At 43.6% G+C, this 15,659-nt stretch overlaps 1 protein-coding gene across 2 annotated transcripts; it reads left to right on the forward strand.

Annotated features, from left to right (window-relative positions):
* Positions 1–225: 225 nt before the first annotated feature.
* On the forward strand, positions 226–14,701 carry Nudt7 (nudix hydrolase 7). 2 transcript variants are annotated; one of them, XM_027406075.2, is made up of 4 exons: positions 226–260; positions 2,962–3,115; positions 12,025–12,183; positions 14,339–14,701. In XM_027406075.2, exons 1-4 carry the CDS (start codon positions 226–228, stop codon positions 14,699–14,701), a joined length of 711 nt encoding a protein of 236 aa, XP_027261876.2. The 2 variants fall into 2 exon arrangements, with proteins under 2 accessions (XP_027261876.2, XP_035297349.1); XM_035441458.1 differs by having other exon boundaries at positions 12,025–12,123.
* Positions 14,702–15,659: the final 958 nt, after the last annotated feature.

Consider the following 15,659-nt stretch of genomic DNA (forward strand, 5'->3'; position numbering starts at 1 on the left):
CTTGTCAGCTCCACCTTCAGACTTAACTCCGCCCAGATACACCCATCTTAGGTCCCGCCCCTCGCGGGTCTGGGACTGTTCGGCTTCTTCCAAGCCTTCAGCTTTTTCTCCTAGTGTAGTTCCCGCCCCTTACTTTCAGGGCACTCGGCTGACATGCGCATGCGCATGAGAAAGCTTTTCTTCCTGAAGTCCCCAACTGCTCGTAGCAAAGGAACTACAGGGCCCATGTCGCGACCTTGTGGACTCCCAGAGCCTGTCAGGTAAAGCCCTCCGGCTCCACACAGTGGAGCCCAACCTAGCTGGGCCCGGATCACATGCCTGTCCTACTTGTCCATCCTACATTTCAGGCTCCTCGGGACTAGCCTCCTGATCGGCCAACTGGGACTTTGCTCTTTCTGCTCCAGGGGACAGAGTGGGGGTTTCCCCTAAAAAGATTCACAAACAGGCAGGCATGTCCTCATGCCCCTGGGTCACAGCGCTTCCCTTTTGCCAACCTGTATCACTCTTCGGTAACCTGTGTCCCCACAGCAGAACCTCAGAACCCCACGATGACCAAACAGCACTGCATCAGCCAGACCGGGTTCAACTTGCTGGGTGGCTACTAACACTCAGGATCGTGGGTCTTGCTCAAGGCACTGCTCCCAGCCTGGGCTCACATGATCACATTATCTACAGGGCTTTCCTGAGAATTGGCAGCTCTAGGAGCTCCTTAAAAGCCTCTCTGGGCAGAGTTCTTTCTGCTTGGCTAGCTGTCTTTTCTGAACAGAGGCCTGCACACTGTATGCCCACTTTCAGTGACACTTTCCAGGACATTTGATTGGTTTGCAGCCCTCACCCTGCCACGGGGAAGGGGCAAGGGAGGAGGTGGTGAGAATAAGCAAACATCTCCAACCAATGGCTTGTTAAGGATGCCCTAGCTAGTCATCAGCAGTCACAGCTGAGTGCCCCTCCCCCCACCCCCACTCCGTGTGTGAATTGATCACTTTATCTTTTTTTTAATCTTTTTTTATGTGAATTATAAACAAGATTGATTTACATGACAATCCCAATTCCCTTCTCCCCCTTCCTCCCCTACCACTCCCCCAACTAAAACCCTCCCTATCACATATCCTTTCTTCTCATCTACACCTGACTCAACCTTTCTGCTCCCTCATGACCTCTGCATCCTTCCTCTTCTTCCCTTCTCATTCTCGTAGCTCCCTCCCCCCTCTTCCCATGCTCTCAATTTGCTCAGGGGATCGGGTCACTTTATCTTAATGACTACCCTCAAGAAAGTTACAGATGAAGACTTTAATGACATCCAGGAGATGATGTCATAATTTTTTTCCATGTGTAGCCCATGCTGATCTCAAAATTCTGGCCATCCTTCTCCCTCAACCTCCCAAACACTGGGATTACAGGTGTGAGCTACCACACCTGACACCATCCATTTTGAGTTGAAATGAGTTTGGATTGACCTAAACATCTGCCTTTGCACAGTCATACTACAGACTAATGAAAACTGATGTCCACTTTCTGTGGCCACCATGACGAAGTCCTAAGAATTGTATGACTTAAGTAATGGCAGTTTATCCTCTTTTAGGTCTGAAGGCCAGTCCAAATTCAAGGTGTCAATGGGAACACAATCGGAAGTCTCTGGGGCACTTGCCTCTTCCAGCTTCTGGTGGCTTCTGGTCATCCTTGACTTATAGCAGCAGCACTCTGGCCCCCAGCCCCATCTCTGTGTGCGTCTCTCTGTAGCCTCTTCCTTCAGAGACACCTGTCCTTGCAGAGTGATCTTGTCTTACCAGCCTTAACTACATCTGCAAAGATCCCATTTCTGAGTAAGGTCCCATTCCCAGGTTCTAAGTTGACATGAACTAGGCCACTATCCCACACCCTGTGTGGGCCAGCTGCATCGTATGCTTGTCTGAGGGACACAGGAAGAGCTACACGAGCACACTGCCATCTGTGGTGATGAATCTAAATTTTTGCATAACCGTCAGTAATGGTTCCTCAAAGCACAGTCCCTTGAGCTGCCACAGAGGCAACATCATCACTCTGAAGTAGGATCAAGTGCTCCTTCTCAGGCCTCACCTCAAAGCCACTGAGTCACTGTGTGGGGTACCCTGTGCAGCCGAAAACCGCCCTCTCCCAGATTCGGTGGGTGTTTGAGTTTGGGAATTACCTTTAAGTGGCGTCTGGGGTTGAGAACATGGCCAAGCAGGCCTTACAAAGACTTTTCCACACACCTGTCCTGCCCTTGTGTAGCTATATTATTTCTTCCCCAGAGCACTAGGGACAGACCAGGGCCTCCCATGCTAAGCAAGTACTCTACTACTGAGCAATATCCCAAGCCTGCTTTTTTATTGTTTATTTAGAAACAGGGTCTGGAGTTCAAGGTCGGCCTTGAACTCACTTTGTATCTCAAGGATATCTTGAACTTGTAATCCTCCTGCCTCAGCTCCCAAACAGCTGGGACTACAATGAAGCCCAGCTTACATACAGATGTCAAAGTTCAACTGTTGCATTACTGGGGAGATGTTTTACCATACGTGCTTGATTTGGCTTGGTTTTTGAGGTAAGGGGTCACATATCACAGGTAGGCCCTGAACTCACTGTGTTGCTGAGGATAACCTTGAACTCCTGGTCCTCTTGCCCTTACTTCTCTAATGCAAGTATTACATACAGACATGCCTAACTTGGCTTATTCTTGAATTTTAAATTTAATTTGCCTTTCTACGTGAACTCATGTATGCAACTGTGAACTGTGTTTTTGCCTCATTCGTTCTTGCCAACAACATGCCATTTAAATACTGTGATTTCTGTCAGGTTATTGGAAAACTATAATGAGACTATGAAATTAAATCTAAGATACACACCCGACCCCCACCACTCATCCCACCACAAATAGCTCAGCAGGGCTGGGAGCTTTCTGCCACAGCTCTGCTTACGAGAGATCTTGCCCTGTCTTTGTCTTAGGAACAACCTCATAGATGATGCCAAGGCCCGCTTGAGAAGGTTCGATGTTGGGACCAGGTATTCCCATTTGTCTTCTAATAAATACTCTGTCCTTCTGCCACTGCTGGTCAAAGAAGGAAATTTGTACTTGCTGCTCACTGTCCGCTCCGACAAGGTAGGTAACAAGAGGCTCTTGTGACATCTCGGGGCATTTAAAAACACACTTCTGTCACTTTGTCCTCATCTCAAGGCTGCCATTCTCAAATGAACTTTTGAAATCATGGTGTTGGAGGGGTCATGAAAGCCACAGGATGAAATGGGATTTTGTTTGTTTGGTGATTTTGAGACATATTTGCTCTCTAGCCAAGTGGACCTTGAATTCATGACAATCTACCTGTCTCTGCCTCCCAAGTGCTAACTTAAGTTTTGGTATTTGTTTATTTGTGTGTGTGTGTGTGTGTGTGTATGTATGATTATGGAGGCCAGAGGAAGACATTGAGTGGCCTCCTCTATCACTGTCTGCGCTGTTGCCTTGAAATAGACCTCTCACTGAACCTGGAGCTTGTGTGTCTAGACTAGGCATTGCTTGTATGCTGCAGCAATCCTCATGCCTCCAGCCTACCTCATAACGAGAGTTACAGGAATACACAGCCATGCCAGCATCATTAACTGGGTTCTGGGGATACAAACTTGCACAAACAAGCATTTTACTCATTGAGCCACCTCCTCAGCCAAACATGCCATTTTTTTTGTTTGTTTGGTTTTTGTTTTTATTGTTTTGGGTTTTTGTTGTTGTTGTTGTTGTTGTTGTTGTTGTTGTTGTTGTTGTTTTTCGAGACAGGGTTTCTCTGTATAGCTTTGGAGCCTATCCTGGCACTCACTCTGGAGACCAGGCTGGACTCGAACTCAGAGAGATCTACCTGCTTCTACCTCCCGAGTGCTGGGATTAAAGGCATGCACCACCAACCTAGACTAGGGAAATGAGTATCTCAGTTCTGCTCCTAAGCATAGACAAAGTGTTCATAATTCCCTGCCCCCCCCAGTGTGTGTGTGTGTGTGTGTGTGTGTGTGTGTGTGTGTGTGTGTGTTTTGATTATCTGAGAAACAATGAAGGCCATATATGACCAAACCCTCTGGCCAATGGGACTCTGATTTTCGTTGCAGCCACAGCGGTTATGCCTGATGATCATACAAGTCATTTTAATTTTTAAAGATTTATTTTCTGTGTGTATGGGTGTTTTTCCTGGATGGATAGATGTGCACCATGTTTGTTTAGTATCCACATAGGTCAGAAAAAAGAACTGAATACCCTAGAACTACAGTTGTAGGTAGTTATGAGCCACCATGTGAGATCTGGGAACTGAACCTACGTCTTTTGCAAGAGCAGCAAGTGCTCAACCACTGAGCAATCTCTCCAACTCCTTGAGGTCATTAAAAATAATATAACTGGGCAGTGGTAGTATATGCCTTTAATCTTAGCATTTGGGAGGCAGAGGCAGGCAGATCTCTATGAGTTTGAGGCCAGCCTGGTCTACAGAGTAAGTTCTAGGATCAGTTCCAATGCTACACAAACATAAAGGTTAAATCTCCTTCACTCTGATTGCAAGCCCTACCTTCCTGTGAACAAGGGAAGCAGAGTGTTTTCAACCAGCTTTGCAGCTTCTCCTGAGGACTTCTCAGGGCCTTCTGCAAAGCTGGATGTCTAACATGGGGCTTCATTCATAGTTCCTCCTTTACGTTTTCTGTAGAGACAGGATCTCATCAAATTGCCCAGACTGGACTTTAATTCACTCTCGTAGTTCCAGCATGCCTTGAACTTGCCATCCAAATGTCTCAGCATTTGAGACAGGTGGGATGACAGGCTTGTACCACCAGAACTGGTTCTGGAAGGTTTTTATTCTTTTAATTTCCGTTTTAAAAACTATTTTTAAAAATATGTTATGGGGGAGAAGCATGCATGCCATGTATGCAAGTGTGGAGATCAGAGGACACTTGTGATGTCTGCCCTCTCCTTTAACCTATGAGGCTTCCATGGATCAGACATAGGCAATCATGATTGCACCACAAGTGCTTCATAAGCAGAGCCATCTTACCACCCTGGAGCCATGTTTACAATCCTGATTTTCTAGTATCTACAGATGGGACAGAAAGCTGTCCTGAGAGAAGTGTGCAAAAGAGCAACAGTGTCTCAGTTCATGCTAATGTCTGTGTCCCCTGGCATTGACTGTTCCTTGTTGCTTTCTCTCTTTGCTCAGTCCAGCATAGGTAAGTTCTCCTTTCATAGACCTAGAGGCCTGGGGCCTGGGATCTTTCATTTGGCTGAAAGGTTTCAGGGCTAGGGTTCAAACGAACATTAGATGGATTGTCCTTTTGGATAAGATTTATTAGAAGAGTTAATATCATGGGTAGACAGCATGATAGAAGCACTGATTTGAGATCAGGCCCATGAGGCAGAGTAGAGGAGTCCCTTCTTATAGGTATCAGAAGAAGGGAAGTTTTGGTGTTAGTCCAGATGTTTCTAGGTCACAGGCAGGCAATGGGAAAGGAGAAAATGTCTTGCATCACCAGAAAGGGATGTGAGACTCCAGAAGAGTGCAAGAAGTGAGGGTGGAGCACATCAGTTGAGGTGTGTGCCCTTATATGCATAGAAGTATGTTTCTCCATGGTAGTCTGGCAACCTGAGGTAGTCAACTTCACTGGGAAAATGAGAATTTTTTTTTCATTTGCTTGTGCATGCACCTGTGCATGAGTGTGTGTGTGTGTGTGTGTGTGTATTCCTGAATACAACCTACTCAGTCCATATTATGTTACTCATATATGTTTTGAGGACTGACCATTTGGTGTTGGATAACCAGATGATGTACAATTCTCTGGGGAAGACAGTTTCCCCTATTATCAGTATTCCTTAGTTGTCTGCAGTTCCTTATGTAGGATTGAAGCCTCATGGGCTTCCCCCCTCCTCTTTGGCATGTCTATTGGTGTTGTCCTTGTTCAGCTCATGTTAAGGCTGTCATGATGGTGAGAATTTATGAGTGTCTCCTAGTAATGTCAGAAGCTACATGGTTTTTTTGAGACAGTCTCTTATTGACCTGGAGCACACCAAACAGGCTAGAATAACCTATATGAATGTAATAACAATTGATGGCAGAAAAAGGTCATGAATTTGATTTAGAGCAAGGACAGATATATATGAGAGTGTTTGGAGAGAGGAAAGGGAAGGAAGAAATGATGTAATTCTATTATAATCTCAAAAATAAAATAAATAAAAACCAAACAGAAGAACCAAGTGTGGATGGCACCTAAGGAAAGGTACCTAAAGTTGACTTCTGGTCTCCAAATGCACATGTAGACATGTGCACTCACACAAACACATATGCATACACACATGTACACCCAGACAGACAGCTTACACTGTCTATGGAGGGAAAGGATTGTGAATTCCCATGCTTATGTAGAACCCTTTCTGGTGTCAAAAGTCTATGAAAATTTTTTGTTTTATATGCACTTGCTTGCTTCAAAACAGCAGAACATTTTCTAACAGTAGAGTTCTCAGGAATCCAAAAGGTGCTTGTTCCCTATTAATTGGAGTCAAGGTGGAAGGCTACTTGAATTGAATTGGCATGCTCTGGGGTCTCTTTGAAGGGCTTTCCAAACATATTTTAAATCAAGTCAGTATTTCTATCAAGCCCAATGAGTCCTTGTGGGTGCCCCTGTCTGTGCAAACAATCACATTTTAGAGGTGATGTAACAGGAGGCATATTTTTAAATCTTTTGTAAGACAGGCTGTGGTAGACAGAAAATGGTCTAGCCTTCCTCTCCCTACTCTCTCTTCTGTCACTGAAGAGAAGATGTGTGATGCCATAACTGCCATGCCAGATCCTGTGGAGCTTTTCATTTATAGCAGGGAGGAGCTACAAATGTTTTATATTGTCCAAAGACTTACCTAGGACTGGGAACACAGCACAATGGAAGAGCACTGCCCTAGTATGCACAAAGCCCTGGCTCAATCCTCAGCACCACAAAATAAAATAAGTGAATGAATAAAAACAAAAAGCTTACTAAAGCAGAGTCTTTGGGTATAGCAGCTAAATAAACTTCATAACAGTCTTAGTCCTCTCAAACTACTGTAGCAGAAGACCTTATACTGGATGGCTTATGAACATCAAACATTTCTCATGGCTATGGAGGTGGTGGAGTTCAGTATCCAGGCATCTCAGATCAAGCAATTGGTCCTGGCCTCCTCTTTCTAACTCATAGATGATTTTCCCTGTGTGCTCATAGGGTGAGCAGAGCAGTCAGTAGGCTCTAACCTCATTATAAGGGCCATGCTTCATTATAATTTTCCAAGAGCCTCACCTCCAAATGGCATTACCTTGTGACTCAGGATTTCAACAGTACCAGCCAGGAAACAGATTTTTCTGACCAGAGCAGGCTCCTAGCTTTCCTTACACAGTTCTGTCAGCCCAATTGCTCAAAATGCTGACAGTATATTGGTTGAACTCTTGAACTTCAATAACCAACTTTAGGGGTTCTCATTACACCCCTCTCTCTGCCTTGGAGCAGGACACAACTCCACATGCTGAAGCCTCAGCTCATGTAACCACCCCATAGTTCTAGCAAGTGCACTCTGCTGTGATCTTTGTACACAGTTGGCAAGAAACTGGCCTAAGAGTCCTGCTGGTTCAGGCTCTCTCAGTAGAGGCATGGGGAGGGCACTGGACATGGGTAGGTGAGTGTGTAAGAGGAACTGGGCTCAGCTGCCTGAGAAGTTGGGCACTGCAGAAAAGGGAATGGTGAGGGCTGCATCCTTCAGAGATGAGAAAGGAGGAAATTACTGGGATGCCACACATGGAAACACATTGTCCTAAAGTCAGACAGGACAGGAGTCAGAGATGTGGGTAGAGAAACAGGAAAAGAAAGGGCCCCATTCTTCATGTGGGTGAGCAAAAATAAATGGAGATGTTGAGATGTATGGCACCAGTGGTGATGGCTCCTAAACACTACTATGCTTTAGCAAACTCTTATTTATTTCAACTTATATGGGAGTGTGAGTGTAGGCATGTATGCATCACCACCTCTTCAGGGGAGTTAGAGGACAGCTTTTGAGAATCTCTTCTCTCCCACCTTGTTATTGAGACAGGGTCTCTCTTGGCCTTATCTCCTCATTCCCCAGCTATGGGATTCAAAATATTGCTCTTTGAACTTCTGCCAGGTTGTCTCAAATTCTGCAGAATGATTGCTGACTAATAGAGGAAACTTGAAGCTTCTTGACTGTTCTGTCTCTGCCTCCCATCTAGTTGAAAGAATTCTGCCATTACAGATACATGCCGTCACATGCAGCTTTGTATGTAGATCCTAGGGATCACATTCAGATCATTAGACTTCCATCACAAACAGTTCTAGCTGAGTCATCCCCATGGTCCTGGAGACTTTTAATAAATAGATGGTGTGCTGATTAAGAACATGGCCTCTAGAATTAAACTCCAATGTATAGCTCACTGTGAGAACTTTGTCAGGTAACTTAACCTCTAGGTGATTTACCCTTTCTGTGAAAAGAGAATAATAGTAACCTAATGTGGCTTGTGTGCCCGTTAATAGCGATCATCTGTGATCTATACAAACAAACAAAATGGGGAATCATTTTGAAACTAGTTATTAGGTATGGTTATACATCATTGTGGGTTTATTAAATGTTCCTGAATTGTTTATTTTAAATTGGTTACTCTAGTACTCTATTAATTTTCCTTCATTAAGAATGCTTTAAGATATAATAGCTTGTAGGGTTGGGAATGTAGAACAGTTGGTAGAGTGCTTGCCTAGAGTGTACCAAGTCTTGAGTCTCATTCCCAGCACTGCCTAAAACAGGGCATGGTGGTGTAAATCCCAATTCCTGCACTGGAGAGAAGAAAGCAGGAAGATCAAAGGTTCAAGGTCATCCCTGACTACATAGCGAACTTGAGGCCAGACTGGGCTATATGAGACCCTGTCCTAGTACTTCTCCACAAAGCATATGTTCTTGTGAAACATATGCTCTGAATCTGATAACCACTCATAATGGACTTAGCAAAATCATGTATTGGTAATACTACCTTTATAGTATACTTTCTTTTAGCTTTTATAAACCCTCATTGGTGTCTATGTGTCTATATAATTATGTTGTTTTTTAGAAGCATGTAGAGAAAAATCAGAAGTGAGGGAAATTCTCAAAGTTATTAATGTGAGGTGTGTTTGCGTGTGTGTATGTGTGTTAAATGAAAACTGAAAGAAATGAAAGATAAACAAAATCATACCATTTGTCAGAAAATAAATGCAACTGAACTTAATCATATACTGTTTTCTTTTGCTTGTAGTTATTACATTTTATATCACATAAAATCATGTGTGTATATATGATAAAAAAGGAAAAGGAAAACTGTCTAGAAAGACTAAGAGAACTAATGGGAGGGAAGAAAAAGGAAATCAGGAAGTATAGGGGGAATTATTCTCTACATATAATATATACAATAAATATTTTAATAAATAAAACCATGTAAAGCATAACAATGAATTGAAAATAGCAATATGTTTTTTATTTAAATTAGAAACAAGCTTCTTTTACATGTCAATCTCAGTTCCCTCTCCCTCCCTTCCTCCCCTGCCCCCCACACACACCCTCCCATCCCAACCCCTTTCTGCTCCCCAGGGAGGTGAGGCCTTCCTTGGCAGATCTTCAAAGTCTGTCATATCATTTGGAGCAGAGCCTAGAACCTCCCCAGTGTGTCTAGGCTGTGAGAGTATCCCTCTATGAGTAGAGGGCTCCCAAAGTTCATTTGTGTACTAGGGGTAAATACTGATCCACTACCAGTAGCCCCATAGATTGTCCAGACCTCCAAACTTTAGGGGGTCTGGAACAGTCCTATGCTGGTTTCCCAGTTATCAGTCTAGGGTCCATGAGCAACCCCTTGTTCAGGTCAGCTGATTCTGTGGGTTTCTTCAGCCTGGTCTTGATCCCTTTGCTCATCACTTCTTCCTCTCTGCACCTGGATTCCAGAGTTCAGCTCAGTGTTTAGCTGTGAGTGTTTACATCTGCTTCCATCAGCTACTGGATGAAGGCTTTAGGATGGCATATAAGGTAGCATCAATCTCATTATCGGAGAAGGGCTTTTAAAGTAGCCTCTTGACTATTGTTTAGATTGTTAGTTGGGGTTGATCTAGTAGATCTCTGGACATTTCCCTAGTGCCAGAATTCTCTTTAAAATTATAATGGTTCCCTCTATGATGGTATCTCTTTTCTTGCCCTCCTCCATTCCTCTCCTGACTAGATCTTCCTGCTCCCTCCTGTCCTCCTCTCCCCTCCTCTTCTCCCCTTCTCTTTCTTCTAACTCCCTCTCCCCTCCCACCATGATCCTCATTAGCTTAGGAGATCTTGCCCTTTCCCCTTCTGGGAGGGGAACCATGTGTCTTTCTTAGGGTCCTCCTTCTTTCCTAGCTTCTCTGGCGGTGTGGATTGTAGGCTGCTACTTCTTTGCTCTAGATCTAAAATCCATATATGAATGAGTAAATACCACTTTTGTCTTTTTGCAACTGGGTTACTTCACTCAGGATGGTTTCTTCTAGTTCCATCCATTTGCCTGCTAATTTCAAGATTCCATTGTTTTTTTTTTTTTTTTTTCCCACTGTGTAAATGTACTACATTTCTCTATCCATTCCTCAGTTGAGAGGCATCTAGGTTGCTTCCAGTTTCAGGCTACTACAAATAATGCTGCTATGAACACTGTTGAGCAGCAATATGTTTTATTTAAAAGCAATCTTTTTTCATTTTACATACCAATCCCAGTCTCCCCTTTCTCCCCTCCTTCTACTCCCCCCCCCCCCACTGTCATCCAATCCACTCCTTAGAGAGGGTAAGGCCTCCCATAGGGAGTCAACAAAGTCTGGCACATGAAGTTGAGGCAGAGCAAAGGCCTTCCCCCCCTGTATCTAGGTATCCCTCCATAGGGAATGGGCTCCAAAAAGCCAGTTCATGCACCAGGAATAGATCCTGTTCCCACTGGCAGTGGCCCCACAAACTGCCAAAGCCACACAGCTGTTTACCCACACTTAGAGGGCTGAGTTCAGTCCTATGCAGGTTACCCGCTGTCAGCCGAGTCAGTGAGCTCCCACTCTCTTGGGCCAGCTGTCTCTGTAGGCTTCCCTATCATGATCTTGACTCCTTTGATCATATTATTGGTCCTCCCTCTCTTTGACTGGCCCAGTGCTTACCTGAGAATCTCTGCATCTGATATTAGCAACATTTTTATGAACATGTGAGTTTGCCAGACTAAATGAGCCTGCATCCTTAGATGGGTTTTTCTATGTAGTATTATTTTTCTTACAGTATGCACATTACTTATAAAGTTAAGTTATTATTTCCACCAGGGATATTTTCATATTCTATATGTACTAAATGTAATGTGTTAAAAATAATATCTAATGGATATGTGCTAAAATATAAAAAGTAGCATATATATATTACATGAATAAGTAGTAAGTTTAGTTTAATGCTAATATTGAGTAAAAATATTTTCATTGGTTAATGAACTAGGAAAAGATTATATAAAATATCTATTTCAGTGGGGAAAAATACAGAGACTTTTTCGAACAAACATCTCTCAACCTTTGTAATAAAGTTATTAGTGTATGATATATTTGTGTGGTGTGTGTGTATGAGAGAGAGAGAGAGGAGAGAGGAGAGAGAGAGAGAGAGAGAGAGAGAGAGAGAGAGAGAGAGAAAGAGAGAGCGCTCATGTGAGTGCATGTACCCAAATCCTGGCATTCATGTGAGGGTCTGAGGATAACTTTCAACCATCACTTTTCTTCTTCCACCATATGGGGTTGGGATTCAAACCATGTTGTGCCCTTATCTGCTGAGCCCATCTCAGGAGCCCTGGTTTTGTTTTGTTGTTGTTGGATTTTTGTTTGTTTGTTTTTTGTTGTTGTTTTGTTTTAGGATTCAAGGAAAAACAGATCTTGTACACTGTAGATGTTGAGTTAATGTGCATTGACTGACTAAATAGTTCTCAAATTGAAATCTCACTTTGTAACTCTGTCCTTTCAATCCCCCAGCTGAGAAGGGCACCTGGAGAAGTCTGCTTCCCTGGAGGAAAGAGAGATCCGGTGGACATAGATGACAGGGCCACTGCTCTCCGTGAAGCCCAGGAGGAGGTGGGGCTGCATCCCCACCAAGTGGAGGTGGTCTCTCACCTGGTGCCATATCTGCTTGAAGTAAGGACAGTTGTGGGACTTCCTGAGCTCCTAGAGGGCTCTACATATTTTAATATTCTATGCATTGGGCTTTCAAACAAAATTTATAATAAAAAAATACTGCCACCAGTGCCTAGAAGTTGGAAAATGGGGGGTTAGATTGTCTTCCAATGGGGGTGATTTTCAATTAATTTCTACAAATCCCCCAACACATTTTAGGGAGTTTAGAACTCTATTGACTATTGAACTAGTTAGAAGTTTTTCAAACCAGAGTAGCTTCGTCTCCACAGTCCCTGGAAGCTACTAAATTTCATGTGGGTGGTTCGAATAATGGAGTTCACAGATGCCTCAGACAGCTTTCTCTTACTCTAATAAACACAGGAGCTAATCAACTTATAGGGTATGATGGTTACTTTTAAATGTCAAATTGCCACAACCTACAATCATCTGAGTAGAGCGTCTCAACTCAATTATCTAAATCAAATTGGCCTGTTCTCTCTCTCTCCTCTCTCTCTCTCTCTCTCTCTCTCTCTCTCTCTCTCTCTCTCTCTCTCTCTCTGTGTGTGTGTGTGTGTGTGTGTTGTTTGCAGGTAAGGACATGTCTTAGTAGTTAATGGATGCAGGAGTGTTCTGCCCACTGTGTGTAGTACTGTCCCCTAGGCAGGTGGTCCTGGGCTGTATAAGAAAGCTACCTAAGCATAACCAGCCTGTGAGCCAACAAACAGCATTATCCATGGTTCCTGCTTCACCTCTTTGGCTATAAAGTGAATTCCTTGCTCAGAAGCAATGCTGTGTGGAATAGTAAGCAGCCCCTCCTTTGAGTTCCTGCCTTGACTATCCTCAATGATGGACTGTGAGTTAGAATTGTGAAACAAATAACCTCTTCTCCCCCAAAGTGACTTTTAGTTACTGTATCATCACAGCAATAGAAATGAAAGTAGAACATAGAAGGAAGATTTGGTTCAGCCCATTGTTAGTTGGCCCCATTGTTTTGGGAACTGTAGTAACTTTTGGGGTTCTCTTGAGACCTCTTCATCCATCCCTCCCTCCCACTATGTGTTTTGGGTGGCCAGCAGCTCTCTGCCAAGGATTCACTGTTGGGTGACTGGAGATGGCTAAAGTGGGACATCCTGCACAGAGGCTCAGGAGTGTTGGGCTGACTTCCTGCAAAGCTGTCCTCTACCAATGTCTGGAGCTGAGCCTGAAAACCCAACTCCTTTTCTCTAGCTGGGGTTTCCTCCACAACACCCTGCCTGCTTTCTTCACCAAGATGTTGCACTCCTTCCTTAGCCCCTCACCAGTTTCTCCTGGTAGTACTTTAAGAATTGCTTGCTCCTCAGTCCTCAGCTTACCTTTTACTCTGGGAAACCTATGACCTCTAACAGTGAGCCCTTATGCAGGACCCAGCATGGCTGAACCTCTTCGTGACCTATGACCTCAGATTTATTACCCTAAGTCTATTTAAGGCCTATGTTTCCCTTATCTCCTCTCTAGCCAAAGGTTGCTATTAACCATGGATGCAATTAATAGTATGACCTGTTTTCATTCTGAAACCCTCTTTGGCTGCCTCCCTCCATGAGAGGTCCCCACAAGCCTGTTTAACTTTTTCTAGACTCCCCCCCCCCCACAATGTACCTCCCTCTGGTTTTCCCAGAATCTTTCTTATGACCAGGAACTTCAAACTGGAGATCATATTTATGTTCAGTCCCAGCCTCTCATGCAGGCTTTCCAGTGGAAGTAAAGACACTCCATCAGCAAACTTGGAGACATTTTGCAAGAATTTGTGCTCATAAATGAAACTACCTCTTCACAAAACATATATGTATGTTACAAAAATATAGTTTATAAGCAATTATATAACATAGTTTTGAGGGTTTTTTTCCCTAAATATAAGTATGCCCCAAGTAATATGTCACTTTCCTGTTGATAAGATATCATACTTCTGTCCTTACCAAGATGAAAAGGTGTGTGACATCATTCCAGATGCTAACACAGGTGGAGCACATCTGTTACATGAGGGACATGAATTTGTGTCGGGAGCACCCCTGCCCGAAGCCCACCTTATACCATATATCATAGCCTTGGTCTTCCCTGTCCTAGAAGTGGCCTGAGTTTAACCTTTGAAACAGTATATCACTGCACTTTGTAATGTGTGGATTTTGTTTTCTGCTTTCAGAATGATGCACTGGTAACTCCAGTAGTGGGTTTTCTAGACCACAACTTCCAGGCCCAGCCTAACGCTGATGAAGTTAAGGATGTGTTCCTCGTGCCTTTGGACTATTTCCTGAACCCCCAAGTCTACTACCAGAAACACTTCACACACTCTAGCTTTCATTTTGTTATACACTGCTTTGAGTATACAGACCCCGAAACTGGTGTGAAGTACGTAATCAAGGGAATGACTTCTAAACTGGCTGTGCTGGTTGCCTTAATTATCTTGGAAAAAAGTCCCTCCTTTGACATTGAGTTTGATCTCAATGACCTGATACCATCTTGTGAAAAGACCTTTCTTCGAAAATATCCTCCAAGCAAGCTGTGAAGACATCAGCACCCTAAAGAATATCTGCACAGAGCAGCAATGTCAGCAAGTGGAACCTGACAAGTGTGAATATTTTTCCTGCAAGGTGAATGCAAGGTCTTGCCTGGTTTCTGGTTGCCACTTTTTCATCTAGAACACTACAAGTCTTCAAAACTGGAAAAATCTTTGGCAGGGCAGTATAATTTTACCCATGATGCCAATATTTTTAGTTATTTTAGGAGTATCTGGCACATAGTAGGCACTTAATAAATGTTTGTTGAATATATGACTGTGCAATGTTTGTTTACATTATTTTAAAGTATTTGAAATATTTTTAATCCATCATTTCTCTTGACACAAACTTCTGGCTAACCATTCAAACCTACCCGCTTGGGACTAGGGAGATATCACTACCAATATAGTGCCTGTCTTGCAAGCATAAGGGTCTGAGTTTGGTCCCCATCACCCATGTAAAATGATTCAGGTATGGTGGTGTACATTTGTAATCCCAGCAGTGGGACACAGGACCAGGCAACTCTGAACCTACTTGGCAAGCTCCAAGTCAATGCTGTTTAAAAAAAAAAAAATGTGCCTGAGGAACGACACCAAAATGGTGTCTTCTCTCTCTCTCTCTCTCTCTCTCTCTCTCTCTCTCTCTCTCTCTCTTTCTCTCTCTCTCTCTCTCACACACACACACACACACACACACTTTACCTTCCCTTGATTTTATGACAGTAGAGTTTAAGCTGGGTGAGCAGACTCCCCAGGATCTTTTGCCATCAAATGGGATCCTGGGATTTAGTTCCAGGCAATGTGATATAGTGGAAAGATGGCTGGCTGGTCTTGTTCAATTAGAGAAGACAGTTCCCCTGAAGCCCCACTTTCTGTCTTCTGTGAGCTGCAGCATGGATAGATCTACAAACCAGCAATGAACAGGTAGATGCTGGGAGGCCCAACTCTCTCCATGCTCCACAATGTG

Source organism: Cricetulus griseus, chromosome 3, assembly GCF_003668045.3.
Source record: "Cricetulus griseus strain 17A/GY chromosome 3, alternate assembly CriGri-PICRH-1.0, whole genome shotgun sequence".
NCBI classification, from domain to species: Eukaryota; Metazoa; Chordata; class Mammalia; order Rodentia; family Cricetidae; genus Cricetulus; species Cricetulus griseus.